This window comes from Harmonia axyridis, chromosome 2 (assembly GCF_914767665.1).
Source record: "Harmonia axyridis chromosome 2, icHarAxyr1.1, whole genome shotgun sequence".
NCBI lineage: Eukaryota > Metazoa > Arthropoda > Insecta > Coleoptera > Coccinellidae > Harmonia > Harmonia axyridis.
In genome coordinates, this window is record NC_059502.1 from 50,020,818 (window position 1) to 50,046,126 (window position 25,309).

At 34.4% G+C, this 25,309-nt stretch overlaps 1 protein-coding gene across 1 annotated transcript in view; it reads left to right on the plus strand.

Moving 5' to 3' along the window:
* The first annotated feature begins 5,532 nt into the window (after positions 1-5,532).
* LOC123671918 (beta-1-syntrophin) overlaps positions 5,533-25,309 on the plus strand; it is a 272,357-nt gene continuing 252,580 nt past the window's right edge. The window contains exon 1 of the mRNA XM_045605808.1: positions 5,533-6,348. Within this exon, the coding sequence (XP_045461764.1) occupies positions 5,850-6,348 (499 nt within the window). The 5' untranslated portion in view covers positions 5,533-5,849. The remainder of the gene's footprint in view (positions 6,349-25,309) is intronic.

Here is a 25,309-nt window from a genome sequence, read left to right on the forward strand (position 1 = left end):
AACACACAGCAAAACCTTCCTGGCCGTTTCCGAAGGCTCACCGCGTTTCGACCACGACCGTTGTCATAAATGATCCACTTTCCATCACCAGGTACCAAGCGTTTCAAAAATGGGGCGATATTGTTGCGATTCTGCAGTGATTCGCAGTGGAAATTCGGTCCATGCGGTTTTTTGCGTTAGCTCGTGTGGTATCCGTACATCTAGCATCTTTTTGAGATCAGCCTTATGCAAATAGTGTTCCAAACGGTTTATTGTGCACACTTAAGCTCTTGAGCAATCAAAACAGGACTCAACATGTCCATACTTTTATCGATATTTTCGATAATTGGCCTCAGGGCCGCCGCCAGACATTTTAGCACCCCGGCGAAATAAAATTTCACCGCCCTGTTTTGGCTAATTTATCTGAATTTTCTTTGAAGAGCCTCTGTTTTTCCTCTCGGGCATTTTTTCAATTTTATATGAAATAGTATTTTTCAACTCAAAATCAGCTTGTCAAATTTATCAGAACATCCTGCATTGTTTAAAAGCATGACGATGTTTTTATAAATCTATAGCAAAAAAACGACGTAATTCTTAAAGGTGCAAAAAGTCTTGTTTTATTAACTGACTTTGCGCTCCTACAATTTGGCGCCCCGGCAAAATGTCCTGGCGGCGGCCCTGATTGGCCTTGCAGTGCGTGGTGGATATTTGACATTGAAATTACCGGAACGGAATCGACGAAACCAAAATTGCACGTGATTGGCTATTACAGTATCAGGTATCAGTATCACTATTTACATTTTCAGCCGCCTGGCTGGTATTTTTGTCTTTATCTAAGAAAAACTATAAAAAATAGCGTATTTCCTTTTTGTAAGAGTCCATCTTTGTGGCGCGCTCAAACTTAACTGTCAACATCACAAAAATGTCAGAATGTTTTTGTAGTGCGAAATCCCATCTTTGTAACGCCTTATGGTGAAACCCGATCGGAAGCCATCTATCTATAAAATAATGAATTTCTTTTTACTACACCTATTAAATCAAAACATTTGATCAAATATTAAAAATTTAATAACAAATTCTAGTCTCTTATTTTTTTGACTAGCGTATCTTTGTAAAATATTTTCAACATTAAGACTGCTGCAAATGGTTATATGTATATGCATTAATGCCAATACATTCAACCTGTCTTCAACCATTCTAGATCATATCCAATCTTTCACTCTTGTGAGTGCCCACGCATATGTTTCGATTTTTCAGGATACATTTTTATATTAATAAGGTTCGCGAGGAGGGGGCCATGGCCCCCATGCCCCCCCCCCCCTGTATCCACCCCTGGTGATAACAAGAACCAAATGTGAAACTAATGAAATAAATGAGTTTCCAAATTTTGATCATTGATTTGCCAAATTTCTGGCCATATGTCTGGATTTACAATCAAACTGACCATCATGTTTTTTTGAATACGGTTCACTGTCGTCAATTATTTATCTTTGGCAGTTTCCTTCAACACACTTTCATCAATTATCGAAGAAAGAGCCTTATTTACTCCACTGGCTCCTATTTTTTGCAGTCTGTAAAGTTTGTCGTGTGCTGTATGTTGTTTTTTGTTTCTTTCTCCCATACTGACATTCGCTTGTTTAAGATGAACTCAGAAAAACTGCAGATTCTTGCACCAATCAAAACGAGTTTTCTGTCTCTAGTAACTTTACTGCTGAATCAGCTACTAGGTTCAAGACGTGATAGATAAATAAATAAATAAATATTTCCATTTACCTTTTTGAAGTGAGCCTGTAAAGCGTTATAACACTCTTTAATGTTATTTTCTCCGTCGAATGAACATGAAACGATATTTGATTCAAGAATTCCGTACTTAGTAGTAGTACGCTTGTACAATGCAAGTCCATTCGAGTCTTCAATTACAGTAATTTCTATAATTTCTAGAAGCCTTTCATAAATTTCTCATCGAATGACATATCGTACAAAAATAGCCAATTGGGCCATAACTGCTTCCTATATCTTTGGTAACGTCTACCATAAAGTTATGAATAATGCTATCTTGGAAGCCTTTCAAAATCATATTGCGTTTTATCGAAGCAATTGTTTTTATTAACTTGTTTAAATAAAAGATTTTGACAAAAATGTATTAAAGAACCTTGCCCATGATGTCTATTCGTTGTTCATTTTAAAACGTTGAAATGAAATTAACTTGCCAAAAAAACATATTTTTCAAGAATTTGGTTAGTTTAGTTTTGTTCGGCTGAGGGCCCCCTTGGGAAGGGGGGCCCTCGGCGATATCCGGCATGGCCAGACCGGGCCTGATACTCATGGTAAGTTTGTTTTAGCTGCCTTCGATAGGGGGTGTTAAGTCAGAAGTTCATTGTTTTGTTCATTTTACTTTGAAATTTCAAATGTAATGCTAGGATTTTCTTAACAGAAACAGAAGTCCATCAAATTTGCATGAAAAAACCTGAAGGTCGCAAAGCGATAGTTTCAGTTGATAGTTAAGCCAAACTGAAGTTTCAGGCATTTCAATCAGTCAGATTTCTCTCTTTCGCCTACCCTTATTGGATGTCGTAAAGTCGATAGTGACAATTCAGAAAGATAGAGAATTTTCCAAGGATTACAGTGATGATATTTTTTCGTCAACATTATATGAAACATTTTCGAGTAAAATGCATTTTTCTACTCGACGATAGCTATTACGCCCCCTAGCGGTAGAGGTATGAACTTCAAAACTATTTCCAGTGTGTTCATTTTAGTGGTAAATTTTTTTACCGCAAGTCTCTACGATAAGTGGATCCTGAGATATAGACGCTTACCTCGCTTATTTGCCCACAATGTACAAATTATAATCATTATGAATAGAAAAAATCATAAAAATTGAGGTATGATATTCCATTTTGCACCTAAAACTACATGAAGACCTTTTTTTAAAAAATAACATTATTTTTATATCAGTCAATATTTATTTTTAGGTGTCTATTATCTGTTATGTAGAATGAATAAACCTCTCAGTTTTTCATAATTATAATTCAAGGATAATGAGCAATGTCTTACGAAATGAGATGGTATACTGAAGACAATCTCCAAAAGAAAAACGGTTATCTTTTCACAGATCAGCATGCGAGCGGAGCTGCTCGTGAAAGCTAGTGATAAGAATAATTGCAGAAGTTAAGGCTGTTATAAATATTTACGGACACGGACCGTCAGATAATGAAGCCAAGGTCTGGAACGGATTGTACGAACAGATATTATGGAATCTGAGACCAAAATATTTTTCAACCTGAGAGCAATAATTAAGTCTCCATCTACTAGACAAAACTTCAATTTCTACAAATTTCTATAATAATTATTTTAAATGATGATTATTATTCATCATTATTCCATCAGTTGAAATGATATCTACATCATCATGTTGGTAAAAATGTATGTAACTGTCAATGCAACATTTTATTTTTTATTATTAATATTTTCGGCGCTTAACCACCACAATTCTGGAAGTGCTCATGATGAGAAGTGAGGCATATAACTTATAATTATTAATGATTAATTGATCAATGAGTTTTTCTAATCACTATTTTATTCAAATGTTCAAGCTATAAACTATTATTCATTTAACAAGACAATTGGTGTTGTTGTAGTTCCAGATAAGAGGGGATTCCGAAGTGGAAAAGATCTGGTACAGAGGGTAAGTGCAACTACAGCTAAACGTTTGTGTTATGGTGCGTTTTACAGTGTTAGCTGAACTATTTTCAATTTCATACAATCCACCTATTTTTTATTCAAGAGCTTACTATCTATTACTTTTATTTGATCCAACACCAGAAGACCATCCTGGAAAACGAACGCTATATATATACTCATCGATGTAGCAATCATCTTCTTCTATTGGTGTCCTCTGTGGATGTTGGCAATCACATTGGTCCACATAACTTTATTGACAGCCGCCCTGGATACTTGAATCGTCGTCATTCCTGTCCTTTGCCTTATATTCTTCAGCCATGATGTTCATCGGCGCCCTGGAGACCGTATTCCTTCTATCTTGCCTTGTAAAATCATCTGAATCAGTTGGTATTTTTCATTACGCAACACATGTCCCAGAAATGACACTTTCCTGATTGTAATACACTACATCTCCAGATCCTTTTGAATCCGTTGCATGACAATATCATTCGTGACACGGTAGATGTAAGAAATCCTGAGCATTCTGCGGTAGCACCACATCTCGAAGGCTTCCAATCTCTTGCATGTTGCCTCTGTTAGTGTCCATCAGGATTCCACTCCATAAAGAAGAGTGGAAAATACATAGCACCTTAAAACTCGAGTTCTCAATTGTATATTAAGATGCATATTGTATAGTATTTTTCGGAGACGATTGAAAACTGCCCTCGCCTTCTCTATGCGGCATAATATCCCTTGTGAGTGGTCCCATTCTACGTTTAAACTGTAGCAATACCAAATAATAACAACATGAGTCAAAAAGAGGTCGACAAAATCCCAAAATATAGGGACCTCGAGTTTCAGATAAAGCGCCACAGGGAAATGATATCAACGAGAACTATTCCAATTATCATCTCAACATCAGGAAGAGTACCCAAAAATTGTTCTTGATTTTCACAGGATTTTAGGAAAGTGGGTTATACAAAACTGAATCCAACTAATGCCAACGTTTCGCGAATATATTTCCACTTCTTCAGGGCAACAAGAGAGAAATTTAGGAAGATTGAATAATGTACAATTATTTTTTCAGTTAACATTAAATTATCAATTCCTTAAACTGCTGATCTAAATACATATTAAAATTCATAGATTCGATTTTTCCTTTTTTTTTGTAATTTTATATTTATCTTATTATGGAATTGATATAATAAGATAAATATAAAATAAAAAAAAAAGGAAAAATCGAATCTATGAATTTTAATATGTATTTAGATCAGCAGTTTAAGAAATTGATAATTTAATGTTAACTGAAAAAATAATTGTACATAATTTAATCTTCGTAAATTTCTCTCTTGTTGCCCTGAAGAAGTGGAAATATATCCGCGAAACGTTGGCATTAGTTGGATTTAGTTTTGTATAACCCACTTTCCTAAAATCCTGTGAAAATCAAGTACAATATGACCTCACAAGGAAATGAATCTTCAGACCATAGTACCCAAAAATTTGAAGATAAATATCTAACAACCAGTGAATATACATGTCATATAATGCAAAAAGCTGTTTTTTTAGGTACTGCAGGGCCAGATAGAAAATAACTAAGAGGCGACGAACAGGTCCAAGGAACTGCGGGATCGCGTGGAAGTGATTCCGAAATGTAAACTGTGAAGTTTCCGGTAACAAATTGTTTTTTTTAACTACTCCAGAAATCACTCAATAAAAAACAAAACCACGTTTTCTTCTTTTCTTAAGCAGACATCTTCATCGCCACCACAACGTTTCTTTCATATCCAACCAGATGGCGCGAAACCGACACAATCAATTGCAGTCTCTAGGGACGCGCGTTGCCATAACAACCGCAGGAGTTCGTCGCGCCGAATCATGAATAAAATCGAGGCGCCCGGTCTTCGGCACAAAACCACTATCATGCTTGATGCAACATGCAAGTCGTCGCATCGATGCCTCTCTTGAGTGAAAGCGGCTGTCGTTGAAAAGTCCCGACAACGTTGAACAAATAGCGACGTGACAGACCAGAAGAACTGTCGAAGCCACCTCTATCTTCACGGTTCGCCTATTGTACACAACTCACAGCTGATTGTTTGACGTTTCCGCTTAACCTTTGAGAGTATACGATCGAGGCGTTAGACCCCGTGTTTTGTGTTCTGTGATTCTAAACTCGCTGTTATCGATGGGGGCGATGTAAATTCTCCGAGATGAGTGTGTGTGGGGACAGTATGTTGGACGTGTTGCCGTCTCCAGGGTTTTACGGCAGATCCGGGATTTTAGAGACGTTCGTGAGGAACCAGTGGTACAGGGTGTTCGTCACGTTGGAAGAGGACTATCTCAGCATAACGCTCGATGAGTCCTGCGAGAACACGACCACGCTGAACGGCACCCTCAACAATAACATCGAAACGCCGAGTGGCCTAAGTGACACGCCGGACGTTCCGGACTCAGTGGCGAACCAGAAAAGATTAGTGAGGGTTATCAAGTCGGAAAATAACGGTTTGGGTATTTCGATCAAGGGCGGCAGGGAGAACAAGATGCCAATCTTGATCAGTAAGATTTTCAAGGGTATGGCAGCCGATCAGACTGAACAACTTTACGTCGGCGATGCTATTTTAGCGGTGAACGGAGAGGATCTGAGAGAATCGACACACGACGAGGCTGTCAAAGCTTTGAAAAGAGCGGGAAAGATCGTGGAACTGGAAGGTTTGTATTTTGCTGAAGACGCATGTTGATCGCATGAATAATCTAGTCACTAAGGGTTCAAAAACATATATGATTTTGAAGAGTTGATCCCTCGGTTGATCGCAATTCTAGAGCTCAACATACGACGATTTTGCCCAACATGCCATATACCTACCTTATACAAACTTTGCTTGTTTCCGAAACACCGGGTGTTTGAAGTAAGAATAGGGATTTCGATTTTCGCAACTATTTTTCATAGTTTTACAATTACCCTATAAAAATGAGCAATTCGCGACAATTACTAGAGGATATACCTTCGCCTTAAGATGAAACATATGGTTTTTGAAAGATAGGGCACCACCACATTATTCTCTACAATTTGGTGAATATTTTAATGGCAGTTTCATCATCGATGGATTGGTTGTAGGAGTGAGCTTGCTTAACCACCAATAATCCTGATTTTAATCTTTAAGATTTTTCAATTTGGTCAATAACACCGCTACATTTTTGATATTTTGTTATTATTTTACTGATAGTTGCTCCGGTTCACTGAATACAATCGAATATAACTATAGTACTTTATAAGCAATGGAAAATTAGAGCCAGTATTGGCAAACTTCAAGCCAGGAAACTTAAAATTATTAATTTTCAAATAGCAATTTTAAAAACATGAAAAATTATTGCAAAATTCGAAATCCATATTTTAAACTTTAAATACCTGATATCTCGGAAACTAGCAATGTGAGTATATTGCACCTGGCATTTTTTTCAAAATCATTGTATTTTGATGTCTACAATCTAAAATTCAGAGATTGTACATTCTTTCTGAACCTTCCTGTATATAGAGAATATAAATAAACTTCATTAAAATTGTATTAAAGCCAATCATTTGTTTCACCCTAATAAGATCTATGAATGTTTTGCTATTCGAGGAATCATCAAGCTGAATGAAAAAAAAAAGCAAATATCTTTTAACTAAAATAAATTAAGAAGAGTGGGAATATTGGTTAAAAAGTAAATAACATGGTTACCTCGATGGTTATTCTTATTTGAATATCCTAATTTGAAAATCTCTATGCATAATTTCGCTGTATTTGAGTTTAACTTTATTTACAAATGCAAATTAATAATAATCAACGATCTAGCACCTACAGGTATCATAGAATTTAGCGGTAAAACTATATGTGTATACACAGTATACCTACATCATAATCCTTTTACTATTATATGAATTGAAGCAGTGTGAAATCTCAAGATGTTAACACGCTGTGTTTCAAAGGTTTCGAGAAACAGCTTCAAATTTATATTTTGAGTCTGGTAGTACCGAGGATAGTACCTTCCTATCAACTTTAATAGAAATAGAAATATTTATTCACTATCAGAAACATTCCATTGTTCATTACAAACAATAAAAGGAAGGCATGTCAAAAAAAAAATAATAAACTTTACAATCCTACATTATCAAAGAACTCCTTTGAAGAATATGGTTCACAGCTTATAATCTGCTTATACTTCCTTTTTGAATGGCCTTAAGTTACTAAGTTCTCTAATTCTTTCTGGTAGAGATTCAAAAAGTCTTATTGCCATATAGATCATATTTCTTTCAGACAGGTTTCTGGAATGCAATGGATAGAAATATCTGATGTTCTGCCTGGTGTCGTTCTTATTCCTACATTCTTCAAAATAGTGACCGAGATAGTGACTATGCTTATATCCTCTATAATTCGAATTTTTTGATTGTTCATCATTTATCATTGAATTCAACTTCCAAATTAACTTGCCAGCAACAATCTTTTTTCTTAAATTTATTTTCCGTGTCGTTATTGAAAAAAGAGGTATGGTATGCACTGGCACTCTTCAAAGAATACGTTGTCCTCTAACCCATTGCGTGCGTTGCTTTAGTTTAGAGGTTCATTTCCACACTTCTATCATCAAATTGTTATACTCAGTATGATAATAATATCAGTACTTTCTGTTTTCTTAATTTTATCCCACGTAAAAGCACAAGAGTAGAAACTTCAAGCCAAAAGCTCTTATTCGACGGTAAACTGTAGGTAGGGTTACATGACGTCCTTCTTTTCTGGTTCACTTCTTGTCTACGACGTTTTTGACCTTCTCTAGGCCATGCTTGATAAAACCGTACTCCAGAGGAGTAGTTACGGTTAAGAGGAAATACTACACGTGACTGCTCAGTTCAAAACGAAAATATAGATTTTTCCCTTTATAACCAGTGATTTTTATGTGATTTTCACATAATTTCTTCAAAGAATAATGTAAATTGTAGAATGCAATATTTTTAATTTGCGAATGAGTAAAAATTGTTGGCAACTTTTCGTTATTCGAAAAGACAAAGTACAAAGCACTGATATATTTTCGAAGTATACTTAAGAAAAACCTAAAAAAAATCATTACAGAAGAGGTGAAAATATAATTTTGTAAATAAAATAATCGAACGTCGCACAGGGCAGCTCTTTAATCATATGATTCGTAAAGAGAAAGAATATAAAGTGAATGTACAACTTCGTACACCGTCCAAAGTTTGGTCATCGCAGGAGTGCCAGAAGGAAAATGTCGAGGGAAATCGAGAGGGAAATGCATGCTAGAACTTAATGTTTAACTGATAATCGCGGAAAGCCACATGATGATAATCCCCCTCAAGACGATTATCAAATTTCTTTAAATGAAAAAAGGACACAAAATCAAAATAATTGCAACCAAAAAAAACAAAACTGAAAACGACTTACTCTTTCAAGAAATATATCCAGGTGATTTGATTTCGATGGAAGCAACAAGTAAAACGAATTTTTATAGAACTAGATTATTTAGAATTAAATTTCAATCAATCACATTCTTTAACTAGTTGGGCATTTCTTTCCAAGTTTGGTCAAAAATTCCAACGTCTTCTTGGTGTTGAATTTTTCATGACACAGTCTATACATATATGAAAAAATAGTTTAGGATTTTTATGAAGACTGTCTTATACAATGCCTGATGTTTATGAATCAGGGTAGGCGATTGCAGCAATAATATTGTTTTTTTTTGTTTTTATAGGGTGGCAACGAAATGCATAAAAATTAACATCCTGTATTGCTCGGGATGCGTTTATTTTATTTTGAAATATACAAATTGGGATTTCATGAGTATAACGCCATTCATGTGAGATCTTGTTTATATTAATTCTTTTGTAGTCGGGTAGATGTTTCCATACTTCAGAACAAATGACTGCTGAGATGCTCCACACTGGTTTTGAAAGTTACCAGTTTGTCAGTCAAAAAATAGTACACCCTGTAAAAATAAATGATTTCATTAGTAAAATGTTTATTCCATGAGGTGGTTAATTAAAAACTAAAATTGAACTGTTTTTTGACCAAGTTTTTTGCTTGAGAATTTTCTTTTTTCATTCACAGATTGTAAAGGGTGTTTTTTTAGAGCTATAGAACTTTAAATTGCAATAAAACAACGATGGATGATTCGATTGACATGAATTTTATTTATCCGCAAGATAATCTTGGGGCATTACATTTTAAATATGATTTCTGGCATATGACCGCCACGGCTGGCTCGGATGTAGTCCAATCTGGACGTCCAATTTTCGATGACTTTTTCCAGTATTTGTGGCCGTATATCGGCAATAACACGGCGAATGTTGTCTTCCAAATGGTCAAGGGTTTGTGGCTTATTCGCATAGACCAATGACTTTACATAGCCCCACAGAAAGTAGTCTAGCGGTGTTAAATCACAAGATCTTGGAGGCCAATTCACAGGTCCAAAACGTGAAATTAGGCGGTCGCCAAACGTGTCTTTCAATAAATCGATTGTGGCACGAGCTGTGTGACATGTTGCGCCATCTTGTTGGAACCACAGCTCCTGGACATCATGGTTGTTCAATTCAGGAATGAAAAAGTTAGTAATCATGGCTCTTCCCCGATCACCATTGACTGTAACGTTCTGGCCATCATCGTTATTGAAGAAGTACGGACCAATGATTTTACCAGCCCATAAAGCGCACCAAACAGTCAGTTTTTCTGGATGTAACGGTGTTTCGACATATACTTGAGGATTAGCTTCACTCCAAATGCGGCAGTTTTGTTTGTGGACGTAGCCATTCAACCAGAAGTGCGCTTCATCGCTAAACAAAATAAAATGGACGTAGTGCGCGATACGTATTCCGCACAGAACCATTATTTTTTAAATAAAATTGCACTATTTGTAAGCGTTGTTCAGGAGTGAGTCTATTCATGATGAATTGCCAAACCAAACTGAGAATAAATCACTTGACAGCTGTTAAATCGGTCGCCATCTCGAATAGTAACGCCAACTTAAAGTTATATACCTCGAAAAAAAAACACCCGTTGTAATGAGCAACCCTCGTACCTACGTGTAACCAGAATAACAAACTTTGTGGTTCTAGAATGCCACGTTGCAAAATGAAATGAGACTATCCTCTCAGAAAATTTATAATGAAAAATGGAAAGATCTCTAAGGAAAATACTCCCATAAGCTTTGCTCCATCAGCGATAGCTTCCCAAATTGAATTATCGAAGTTCACCAACATAAATCATTTCTACAGCATAAGCTGAATTTTTATGATTTCGCGGAAACGAAGTTAATCAATCACTTAGATCAGTTCCAAGAGGCGAATATTCCAAATTATCGTTGTTGTCGGTGTAATTCGCTCTTCCGATGAGAATCCGAGATGAATGATGGACCTCCTGACATATTTTTCGAGTTGGCCACAAGCCTAATGGACCCGCCGAAATCCACATGCCTGCTCGAATAATGAAATTGAATCGATACATCATCCTGATTTGATATTTTCTATAGAAAACATCATTTAATTGATTGCAAATACTAGTAATTTTAATTTCCACTATTTATTAATGTGCAGAAAAAACACTGCACAGTTAAGCTTCTCTTACATTTTAAAAATTAGGTGTACAACTTGGCTTCCGCCGTTTTTCCATAGATGGCTGTAGCGGTAAGTGGTAGTCGAAATAAATAGATCGTAGATGTCATACAATAAGCTTAGGTATTCGTAAACATAACGACATCGAAATATTAGTTGATATGCGTCTTAATTATAAAGATATTCTCGATTGAACATGTCAGCTTACGAGCAAAATTCTCGTCATTCGCCAGAGGTTTAAATTTTCTTATTTAATATTAGTATTATTATTATTATCATCATTATTAGAACTCTTTATTGCAAATTCATATTTAACAGAAGTGTGTATAAAAATGTGCAATCGGTGATATGTAGCAATCTGCGGCCGAGGCTCATCGAATGCTGTCAAATACTCATGGTGAGGCCTCTATTAGTGAAAGAATATGCGGAGAGTGGTTTCAACGCTTCAAGTACAGTGATGTTGATGTCGAATACCAGAATGGCGGTGAAAGAGAGAAGGTTTTTGAAGATGCAGAATTGAAGGCATTACTTGATCAAGACTCTTGTCACATGCAACAATAATTGGCAGTATCATTGGGAGTGAAGCAACAAGCCATTTCAAAACGCCTGGAAGTTATGGAAATGATTCAGAAACAAAAAAATTGACGTATGGGCTGAAGACCCTGTAAAATTTGGTGAAAAATCATTACAATTTTTCCAGAAATAATTAATCATTTCTAAATTGAATTTTATGAACAAATCAAATGATAGTTTTTGTCGAATATTTCCCTCGTCTTAATTTCTATCAATCAAAAACGCACAATTTTGAATTAAAAATGGTTTTAAGATAGAAAAACTTTTTATTTGAGTTATTTTCTGTGTTTTCCGGATGTCACAGAATACTCCACACAGTTAGAAATTGCGGTTTTTCCTCATTCAAAGTTCTTCCTCGATAACTTTTGAAGTATTCATTTTAGGTTTAGAGGATCTATGTTTAAGTAACCTCCCTTCTTTTTATACCAAGAATTTACTGAAATAATAAAAAATATAGGTTCTAATTTGAAAATCTTGAGTTTTGATGAATTTTAGTTGTCCAACCTGATATTCTGATATACATTTGCCTGTACATTTTTGGTCTAAACCTCAAATAGTCTCAGAAAACTACATATTTGCAAAATTTAAAATGAAAAAGGTTTTTTCGAGAAAAACTTTTACTGCAGAAATATACAAAGAAATGTGAGTTTTCGTCGCCACCATTTTTTTCATAAGAATCCCAACTCATGTATCTTTGAGTTTATACCCAAGGTATGGCATACCTATTGTTGATATTGCCATCAAAAATGCTATCTGATGATGCAATAATATACTGGGTGGGCCATTTGAAATATGGAAGTAGTAGTCTGTTTCCGGTTTAATCGGAAGTTGTAAAAATCTGACAAATATTTTAGGGATAAAGTTTATTGTCCCAAACCCCAACATGCAAATTTTCGGCACAAAATTATGATTAGTTTTCCATAAACGTCTTATTAGACGTTTATGGAAAACTAATTGGCCTATTGGCCTAGTTGGCCTATTGGCCAACGCCGTGAATCACCCTGTATATGCATGTGTCTGTTACTTATGAAATAGTCTTGTCAAATACCATTCGGGCGTCTAATTTTTCCTGTGAAAAAAATCGAGAAAGCACAATGCGAAGTAATATTTTTTTAACAAAAAGCATTCGTGCAGGTACGAAAATCCGAGTCGAAGACGAAATGTTGTTAAAATGTTATTCAACAACGCGCTTTTTCGATTTTTTTAGGAAAAATAAGATGACCTTATGATATAACTTACGAATATCTTGATACTTCTCCATGTTGAAATGAACTTGCGAACATTACCTATGTTTGTTTTCTGTAGATCAGAGTACCCTAGTTACGGAGAGTATACTTATACAAAGCCAAAGGTCCTATCATAACATGACCATCTGGAGTTTATCGACTATGTAATCTGGCCCAAAGTGCAAGCTGCACTGAGGATGCAAACATTATTCACTAGAAACCACAAACATAATTATCACGAATCAAGCTAGACAAGGATTAAATGAGGCCGCTTATATTGTTTTATTTGCGCGTCAGTGTGGGTACTTGGAACTGATTGGAAACTATCGAATTGAATACATCTGTTCGAATCCAATCAATTTCTCACGAAGGTCTAGTTTAATAGTGTCAAATTGATTTTGCGATTTGCGATGTATATTACCAATGTATAGAGTTTTCCAATAAGAGGTTTCATTTCTATATTGAAGAAAAAACGAGTAGGTATATTTTAAGAGAAATCAACATTCATTTCTTTGTAAAGAGGAAGGTATATGACACTAACGATGAAAACCGATATCAGTCAAAGGGTAGTCACAGCTACGGTTGCAGTATCATATCCTTTCTATGAAATTTTCCATTACTGATGGCGCTACCGAGCTATTATTAATGAATTTCTATGACCATCAACAAGCAACGAAACAGTTCCAAATTGCGAAAAAAGTTTCTTTTCCGTGTTATTGGTGATCACAATTGGCCACCGACATCTTGTGATTTAACACCTTTAGACTTTTTCTTTTAGTGCTATGTGAAAGATGAGGTATATGACAATGCTCCAAAATCTATTTGAGACCTTGAATTTGAATTTCTTGAAGTTATAGAAGACATACCACTGCAAATGTGCGAATTCGTCATGGAAATTTTCTTGAAAAGAATATGTATGTTTCTCCATCGTTAATGGCATACCTTGCTCTTCACAATTAAATGAAAATCCATTGATTTCTCTTATAATATACTTTTTTATTTCAAATTCTGTTCAAAGTCCATCGGTAAATTTATTGATAATAGGTATAAACCAATGAATGGTCTACTCCACTATATATTTAATTTATGTACTTTGCATTTCCGCAAGGTATCATCAGGTGATCTAAAATCAGAATGAAAAGTGTCCATGAAGTAAGCACCCACTTTTTTGAAAAATAAGAATTTGTTTTTGTATTCGTTAGAAAATCGTAAGTAATTATTTGTAACACCAAAATTTTCATTTGCACCTCAAGGATACTGGTAGAAAAACATCGCATTCTGTTGGGGTGTTAATTTCACGATATTTTCGATTTTTCTCAAAAAAAAATTCTGTTTAACACCTAACTGCTACGCACGGGTCCTGAGAACCCATCGGTCCATTAATTTTTATAGAAAAATCATTTGAGCAGTCGTCAAAAGGAGGTCTCTAGGTATTCCTTAATATGGTTGAGTTTGAGCTGTCGAGGTGTGCCTAAGAAATATAGATTCACATTTTCACCGATTGTGGATGTTTTTTGGTCCCAGGACCCGAGGATAGCAAATACGTTACACTTCTGCTATACAGAAGAGTGAAGAAATGAAGTGGTAAATATGATATGACTTTTGCGTGATGACGTTCGATGCGTAATTAGTGTTAAGATGCATTTTCCAGAATGTTAAATAGACCATTAACCAAGAAAAATTAATTAGGCAATGCAATCAAAGTTGTACCCACATTAGTAGAAACAATAAGTACATAATACTGGTAGAAACATAACAAAAATTCGTATATACTTCTGTGGATCTTTCGAATAAACTATCAAAGCAAAAGTTAACTATTGTTGAAACTGTGAACAAGAGGATGAATTTTTTCCTCAAAGAAACGAGAAGAACAGGAATCCGTTTTTGGTTTTCATTCAGAGTTGACGTTGATGTCTTACGTACCAAAGTGGAATAAATCTGTGGTATTGCTGTAGTATGATAAAGCAGTTGATGAGGAAATCAAGAAACCTGATATAATTCTTTTTTATAATAGCACAACTGCAGGTGTCGATACGTTCTATCAAAAATGTAATACTGAAATATTCGTTTATAACCTAACCTATAATGGAAGAATATCACCCCTAACCTGCGAAGTTGGCACCCACATTATCAAGAATTCTATATTTTTCTTTTACTTTTTTTTTCGTTTGTTATCTAAACTATAATAAAAAAATAACCGAAACTGCGCAGTTTACACCATATTGTCAAAACTTCTATATTTTTTGCTTCAGATAATAGATACTTCGCTCGATACTTCGTTAGTAATAGTTGTGTTGTGTTGTGTGTACAGATAATTACTCTCCAAACAAATCGAGAACAGTTAGGAATACTCATGGGTGCTAAATTTTCATATAAATGGTAGTATTTTCCTATTATAGATTTTTTATGAAAATAATTGTTTTGTTACAAATATTTATATAAACGAAGAACTTGGGTGCAAAAAAAAAGAGAATTTCAGAGGATTTGGATAGTAACTTCGCATTTTGGGGGTGTAATCTTCCCATTAAAGGTTAGGTTACAAACGAAAATATTTATATAAGAAGCAGTTAATAACGATGGACTTTCAAACTGAATTTTTTTTCGAGAAAAATCGTTAAGTTATCACTCCAACGGAATGGGATGTTTCTCTACCAGTATCCTTGAGGAACAAATAAAAATTTTAGTGTTACAAATAGTTACTAACGAGTTACTAACGAATGCAAAAAATTCTTCATTTTCAAAAAAGTGGTTGCTAACTTCCCGGACACAAATCAAATATCTTATTGTCTTATCAAAAAACCCTCTACTAAGTGATTTTAATGATGAAGTGAACACGAAATTCAATTTTAGATTTGGTCTAAGCTTGTAAACTTCACTAGAGTATGTTACTTGTGTAAATATTAGTTTCACAACAAATATCTGTTAATTAAATATCAATCTTCAACATGTAGAACTCAAATTGTGCCTAAAGTTTCCAGAGTGAAGTTGTTTCTATCAATCTAAATAACTTCTCTCCCCAAATTTCATATAGAATAATGTCTGCTCCCCTTTTACGGTAAACCTACATCATTACCACTCATTATTCTTGTTTTACCTGGCGTGTTCGGAAAAGGAAACCTATTAATTCATCCCTTCGAGTACGATCCCATTTGCAGCATCAGTAAACATCAGAGATAATAGCTGTGCTCCATTATTTCTTTAGCGAATTCATTAATTACGAAACTACTTTGGTAAATAAGATTCCTGAGTTCCTGGCATTATGTCCTGACCAACATTCACAAATGACCCATGTCCAAATCCGATGTGTTGCGGTTAACCTACGAGAGATACATACGGTTGAAAAACTTGCAGAACATGAGGAACAGGAACGGTTCTTCATGGACGGTACTTGCCTCCCCAAGGCATAGAGAAATGATGTACCTATATTTACAATTCGTTTGAATTAGTAGTAAATAATATTATAGGCAAAATTTGAGATTGAAATGAAACTTTTCTGGTTTGGCAGATTTGGCAATAATTTCAAGAGAAAACGAGCTGTTGATCAGGTATTTCCCTTGTATAAAACACTGGTGAAATATTTTCAAGTTAAACAGGTGTTAAACAGGGTGTTTCATTATAAACTGGATAAATATGTATTTCATTTGTAGATTTGTCTGTGTCATCTTTCAGGGCTAAAGTCAGGGATGTAGTTTATAGGGATCAGTGCGGGCTCAGTAATCAGTAATTCTCTCTTCTTTTTTTTTTTTTGACACATATGACTCACTTATGGTTGAATTTTGAAATCAGAAAGTTATTGAAATTTTTTCTTTGTGTTATGTCATTTTTTTTCTTTTTCAATCATTATTGTCTCGAGATGTATAAAGCTTTTTTTTATATATTTTTCGTCAGGGTTCGAGTGGAAGAGCAGGGGTGTATGGCTTCATCACCATCTGAACTCCGCCCTGTGATTGATTTTTTCTGATGTTTTTTTTTTGGAATTGTAATATTTTTTATTCTCTTCAATAAAGGCATTATTATTATTATTATTATTATTATTATTAAATATATGTAGTCGTGTAATGACGTTTCACATATATACATAACTGACCAAATGAAATATTGCTCAGAAATGTTTGAGCGATATTTTATTGAGTGTGCTGTGTGATCAGTTACGTATAATCTTTGAAGTTACGATTTCTGGTCATATCAGAGTATTTTTGAGTGCTTAATTCAGAGAAGACGTAGAACTGAAAAAAAATTCAAAATGCTGGAAAACCTGCAACGTTCGAGGCAAATTACATATCTGAACTTGACTTGATCAGAGATATACAGGGTGAGTCTTTGACTTGTACATATATTTCAACCGAAAATTCTTGAGGTCAAAAGAAACACTTTTTTCATTTACCATTTTTTCCGATTCGGCCCGGTTACAAAGATATAGCCATTTTAAATTTTCATAATGAGCTAATTCACTCCTGAGAAACCGGAACACTGAAGTTTTTGCAAGTATAAGATATACCATTTGAACCTTGGAAATAAGCTACTGAATTAGAAAAACCATCATAAACTCACTTTTAACATTCCATTCGTTGAACAAAGTAGTATTTATAATAGAATAAATGAGTTATTCCAATTTCATTGACGATAAAGATTAAATATTTTTCTCTTGATTTTCTATTTCATTTTCGATAATCATAACGAATTGAGCTCGCTACCCACCCAAATTAGCTTAGTTCTGATATTCATCATTCATATCCATTCATTCATTATATCGCATTTATAATATATCGTTGTTTATTTCATTTCGTACGAAATTGCCATTTAACCTCACATTCTCAAATGAATAATATAAATCTGCTTTAACACAGACTAGTAATCTGTGGTTTTAAGTTTGAACTTCAAATTTCGAGTGTTGCAAATTTAAACACAGCTGTTCTGATAATCTATGTTCTAACCTAAAATATTCATTTACAGTTTACACTGTTGTTGTTATTATGATATTTGATAAAATTATGTTAGCATGAAATGAAAATCATCGAAGATTTGAAGAAACCCAACAGAATATTGAAGTTCCATACATATTTTCGAGAAATTTAAAAACAATTTGCAAAATAATTGTGTGGATACTGAGTAAATCACTGTGCATTCTGATAGAAAGTAATTTCTTTATGGAATGAATCATTTGATTTGTTCCAACTATCTCATAAAAATATTGAACTGCATAAAGATTTTTGAAGCCATCAGTTTGAAAATATTGGAATGAAATGTTATGGATCTGTAATCAATGGAAAATGTTAGACTCCACTTGTAATCAAATTTGTTCTATAATATGTACCTACATTATAGCCAACTCTACTACTTGATTCATATTCATTTTGCCATTGACTATAAATGAGGAGTATACAATATAAATATCCATAATTGAATATCCTGTTTCTTTCAACTCACCTAATTTGTTTTCACATTAAAACAATTATGGCACTCTTGGAAGTATGTCAATCATATGCTCTAGGATGAATTTGTGGAATAGCAAAAGAATAAAAGTATTCAATCTATATCACATGAATATTTGTCTAGTATGTACCTAGTGGTATGTTTCGATGTGAGTTTGAATGACCTGAAGAAGAATACAGTAATGTTCGATAGCAGCTGTCTTTAGTGGGATATTGATTGTTGTCATAATGGGACTATTTTGTAAACATTTTTTTAAACATGGGCTTTATGGGTGATCTGGACTTTTCAAAATAGAATGTTGATTTTAATGAAGTATCTTCTTATTATCAGAGCTGTGCCAAAGCTCAGTAATTTGTAATCAAATAAAGGAATTGAGGTGAGCTTATTCAAATAACTTCATTTTCAAACTAAGTTGGCTTATACTTCAATTCTAAAATCTGAGACATGACATCATAGTAAATATTCATTTCTGTGGTTTTTTTTCCACAACAGAACAGAGTTGCATTCAGCCAAAGGACCCAATTTTTTGAATTTCACAGATAATTTTTTTTTTTGAATCAAGTTACTCGAAAACGGCGCTTTGTAGGAGGAAATATGAAGAATACTTTTATTTTTCAAATTAGCCAAATATTCTCGAATAAACGTTCAAATTACTTTTATTAAGTTGGGTTCTTCGAATTTCTGGTATTTTTATGGTATGTTATGTTCATAATGAAGAAACTGAAATATGTGTATGGAATCTTGTGTTCGGAAAAGATGTGTCATGTCAAGGAAGAGCTATATTCCACAAATCACTTCCTTCAATAGAACGATTTACGAGATATAGCCGAAAATCACATTTTTTTATCGATTTTCAACAGCCTGTATCTTTTTAACCGGGCCCAATCGGAAAAAACGGTAAAGGAAAAAAGTGTTTCTTTTGACCTCAGGAATATTCGGTTAAAATATATGTACAAGTCAAAAACTCATTCTGTATATTGCTTGACCTGAAATCAACCTCCTTGATATTACTTGAGCTTGATACGCACGAGTCGCCTTCAAATATTTCTGCGAGCTCGTGCGCGCTCAGATAAAATAATCATCTTAAAAGAATAATTAGGTATTTGACATTGACCACCTGAGTTAATTCAAAAAATCTTCTGTGAATCGAACAATACAATGGCTTGGCATAAGGAAATAGACAAATTTCTGATCGAACCACGTGCTGACAGTTCTGAATATATTCTAGAATTGTGGAAAGGGCACTGAAACGTTTTTTGAAACTTAGACAAAATCGACAAAGAGATTTTTTATCAACACCAGCATCTTCAGCTCCTTAAAGACTGTTACAAAATCCGTAAATGATTAGGCGAAAAATCCATAAGATGTCTCCTGTATCTAGATCCTGGATGGAAAATGATGTAACCAAATAGTACTTGGAGGTCTCTCAATATTGAGAAACTTTATTTTTATATTTTAAATTGTTATGTTTTAGTGATTTTATTTGTGTTTCAATTTATAATTTTTTTTATTCTTGTATACAATAAGTTTGATGAATAAAAGTGTTTGTTTGTTTCATCATTTTTCATTAATGTGCACACTACACAATAAAACTAATAAAAATCAAGTAGCTTGACTTGACATTGAAAAACTACTTCTTGGCTTGACCTGATATCAAGTCCAGCCCCTGACTTCAAAGTGACGAATGTTGGCATCAAAACAAATGCATCAGTTACAAGGCGGTTTCCATTCCTCGTATTAATGTTCTAAGGAAAATACTATATAAATAATATGAAATAACTATCACTAAACTATTTAAGTGACCATAAACATATGTGTGACCTTTTTGTAACATAAATATGGGTATTCAAATAACAGCAAAGATCCTCGACGACAAGTTATTTTTGTTGACATGTACAAAGTAGCGTGATTTATAAGATTTTGTTCAACATAAACTATAAAAAGTTGGTTAATGTCGGAAATCAGGGGTGAGGAAAAGCCATTAAAGCTGTCATCAACGAGGCCCAGGATCCCTTTGTAGGGTCATTATCTTTTTGTTCTATAAAAAAGCAGAGGAGGCAAGAATAATGACTATTTACTTCAAAGTAATCTTCCGGCCCTTTTGGGTATCAGAATTTCTGAAACCTAACGCACTTTAATCTATCCAACTTTCTCATTTGGAATGCAACACCCCATATATTATTCAATTCTGGATTATGTATTAGCAAATTCTACGATGATTTCACGTATGTATAACTTTCCTCAACTCTTTGGGGAATATTACGGCTCATTATACAGCAGTTAATCATAGCAGCGAGTTTGAATTCAGTAAATCGGAGTTGATAAGAGGTTCATTGATATTACCGAAAGATAAAGATGGTAATGAAAAATTATACAAAAAAAAATTGAATATAGAATTTCTTGAGAAATCCAAAAATCGAGCTACACACGCTTCAATAACGCATTGAAATAAAGGGTGTTTTTTTCGAGGTATATAACTTTAAGTTGGCATTACTGTTCAAGATGGCGACCGATTTAACAGCTGTCAAGTGATTTATTCTCAGTTTGGTTTGGCAATTCATCATGAATCGACTCACGCCTGAATAACCCTTGTAAATAGTGCAATTTTCTTTCGAAAATAATGGTTCTGTGCGGAATACGTATCGCGCACTACGTCCATTTTAGCGATGAAGCGCACTCTGGTTGAAGAGTTTTGTTTGTTGACGTAGCCAATAAACAAAACTGCCGCATTTGGAGTGAAGCTAATTCTCAAGTGTATGTCGAAACACCGTTACATCCAGAAAAACTGACTGTTTGGTGCGCTTTATGGGCTGGTGGAATCATTGGTCCGTACTTCTTCAAAAACGATGATGGCCAGAACGTTACGGTCAATGGTGATCCGTATAGAGCCATGATTACTAACTTTTTCATTCCTGAATTGAACAACCATGATGTCCAGGAGCTGTGGTTCCAACAAGACGGCGCAACATGTCATACAGCTCGTACCACAATCGATTTATTGAAAGACACGTTTGGTGACCGCCTAATTTCACGTTTTGGACCTGTGAATTGGCCTCCAAGATCTTGTGATTTAACACCGCTAGACTACTTTCTGTGGGGCTATGTAAAGTTATTGGTCTATGCGGATAAGCCACAAACCATTGACCATTTGGAAGACAACATTCGCCGTGTTATTGTCGATATACGGCCGCAAATGTTGGAAAAAATCATAGAAAATTGGACGTCCAGATTGGACTACATCCCAGCCAGCCGTGGCGGTTATATGCCAGAAATCATATTTAAAATGTAATGCCACAAGATTATCTTGCGGATTAATAAAATTCATGTCAATCGAATAATCCATCGTTGTTTTATTGCAATTTAAAGTTCTGTAGCTCTAAAAAACACCCTTAAGTGAATATCACAATATCAGTTCGAAAAATTGAAGCATTCGTGGATCGTCTTGAAGAACCTTCACGACCGGAAGAACTGAAGCTTGTAGAAAAATTGGAGCTGTTGGGACAAGTTAATGATTTAATGAATCTAAACCGTGCCAAGAAAAACTGAAAATATCGCTACTGTAACTTCCGTAGTGCTGACCGAAATCTAGGTTTGTTGATTTCTCGTCGATATTGGGAATAAGGCATTCCAAAAACGACATTACACCGTATTTTGCATAAAAACTCAGATCTTAAGGCTGTTAGAAATCAGTTAATACAAGAATTCAAGCCCATCGATAACCATCGATGATTGGGCCCTCGAAAGTTGAAATGCATCAAAATGATCCGATTTTTCAACTTGAACTCATCTTCAGTTCAATTTTCACATCGGTTTTTGAGCTGGTTGTGTGATTGGAAATGAGGATAGTGCAACTGTTATGGTGAGTTATTTCATTACAGATCTATGATTAATAATTTTTTATGGCTGAAATTGAAACATATTGATGTGGACGACGTTTATTTTCAACAAGACAATCACATGAGCAACTAAAAAAATCGCAATTTTGCAAGAAACGTTTCCTCGCCGTGTTATTTCTCGAATCAGAATTGACCACCGAGATCTTGTGATACAACATATGTAGACTTTTTTCTTTAGGGCGACTTGTAAGCTAAGGTCTCTATGTCAATTCTCCAAAATCGATTCACGAGCTTAAACATGGAATTCGGGAAGTATCCAGAACAAACATCCACAAATGTGCGAAATGATCATGAAAAGTTTAATGAAAAGGTATGCTGCTGAAACCGTAGTCGTGGCGGCCATTTGACTAATGTCGTTTTCCACCGTTATAAGCATACCTTCCTCTTCACAATGAAATGAATATCCATTGATTTCTCTTACAATATTTTTCTTTTTCATTATCAGAATGAAAGCTTCTATTGAAAAATCCTCGACTAAGTGATTTTAATGATAGACATTGCATTTTGTATCTGTTTTTGGCTTGTGTATTTCACTAGAGCATGTATATAAATATATATATATATATTTTTTTCAATATTAAAATTTGATCTATTATTGTAAAGTCCTTTAAAAGGTTTCCCCAACTGTGCATGCTTTAGTTTTAGTAATGCCCGAATATGATTGTTATGTTTCCATCTACTGGACGTTTCCGAAATACATAATTTCAGGGGCTTCTCTTATGTCAAAAACAATAATATTTTTGAAGTGTCTAAATCAACCTTTGACACGCAATACTCGAGTTTTTTACGATAATTTTCTGACATCCATTTCCTTATTCGATATATATTCCATTAAGTAGTGAATTAAAAACGTTATCATATATATTCACAATTCAGATTGGCACATAGAAGATGAAAACTATTTTCTATTATAATTTCATAGGCTGAGGAAGGATGAGCTTTGAAAGAATGAAAAACCCTTTATTTATGTTCAAGATTCACCTTCCATACAATTCGTATCAGGGCAGAAAAATTTGGTATTTGTATTCTGTCCACTACATGTCCAGATTAACCTTCAAAGACCAGTAAGAACAACTAATTGATTCTTGATTCCGGTTGAGTAAACAATACAAATCAATTCTATTTCACTTTGTATACACAAAGGATGTAGATTGGATGGAATTCAAATTGTTTTGGACAACAGGACTGTGTTATTCGTTGGAATTAAAATGTCAATCGAGTATCTGTGCAGTTCGGAAACCTAATGAGATTCGGCCTAAGTTGACAGAACAATATAATATGGTTGGGGGAATTTTAGGGGGAAAATAGCAAGAAACAATTAAACAAGTTATTCTCTTCGACTAAATTAACGAATGTTTCTCATTGGACTATTCTAATGAGTTATCAACTCATGCACAAAATCCTTGTGCGAGGGGGTTTGTTATTAAAACCAGTTTATTTCAACGGCATTTTCTCGTTTCAATGTAGTTTTATCTTGGTTTGAAGTTCTCCGCATTTAATGATGGTGATTAAATTATTGACAGAATAAGGTCAGGTGATTATTAAATATAATATGAAATTATAATTATAATTATCCCCGACTTTAGCTTATCAGCTTAGAAGAGAAAACTCCCCTCGCATCAGGCTTTTTCTCGTTCATTCAATCTTGAATATTGCGTGTCATCTCTTTGGAAAATAAGCACAGCCAGGAAATTTTTTTTTACAGAATTGCAATTATTTCGCTGCTTGTGTGACTGTAGCGCCGACTTGTTGAAAATAAAGTCGTCCACATCAATATGTTCCAATTCCTGACATAAAAAATTAGTAATCATAGCTCAGTAGCGCAACAGTTGAACCAGCCTTATTTTCGAATAAGTAAGGTCCAATCACACAACTAGTGATACGTTGAGGATGGAAAAATTGGGTTATTGTTTTTAACATAAAAGATTCTGCTGAAATTAGGATATGTATTTCGGAAATGTCCAGTAGATCAATACAAAACAATCATATTCAGAAAATAACTAAAACTAAAGAATTCAGAGTTAGAGAAACCTCATAATGGATTTTACAATAATAAATTACATTTTGATATCGAAAAAAAAATGTATAGAGATGCTCTAATAGTATATATATATATATATATATATATATATATATATATATATATATTCTTTTGAGAAACAGCAATACAAATTATTAATTTCAAACAATGAAGCATATGTATCGATGAATCTCAGTATTAGCAGAGGAAATGTAAACGAGGCATCATACATTTCAACGTATGATACAAGAGAACAGATAAAAAACCTCAGAAAAAGGTGATTGGTTTATGTGTTTGTTTACAAAATAAGCTAATGAAATCTACAAACCAAGAACAGATAAAAAATACAATGTCGTGTGAACTTCATTATTGAAATCACTTAGTAGAGGGATTTTCAAAGAAGGTTTCATTCTGATATTGAAAAAAAGAGTATATTTCCAGAGAAATCAATGGATATTTATTTCATTGTGAAGAGAAAGGTATGCTATTTACGATGGAAAACGAAACCAGCCGAATGGCCGCCACAGCTACAGATTCACCACCATACTTTTCATTGAAATTTTCATGATTTCGTACATTTGCAGATGTTTGTCCTCGATAACTTCACGAATTCCATCTTTAAGGTCTTGAATCGATTGTAAAGCATTGATATAGATCTTAAATTTCACGTCGCCCTAAAGAAAAAGTCTAAAATCTGTAACGAAATCCATTCACCAACAGGGGATTTCTTTGGTTTTCCGAACCGCTGGATGCGACAATTCGCTTATGAACTTAGCCCGCTAGGTGAAAATTGGCTCCATCACTAAAGATGATTTTTCGATGAAAATCTTTTCGATGTATGGACCGGCTCGAGTTATGGTTTTGGTTGAACTTCAAAAGCCTTAAGACCTAGGTCTTTATACAAAATTATGTAATGGCAAGCCTAATT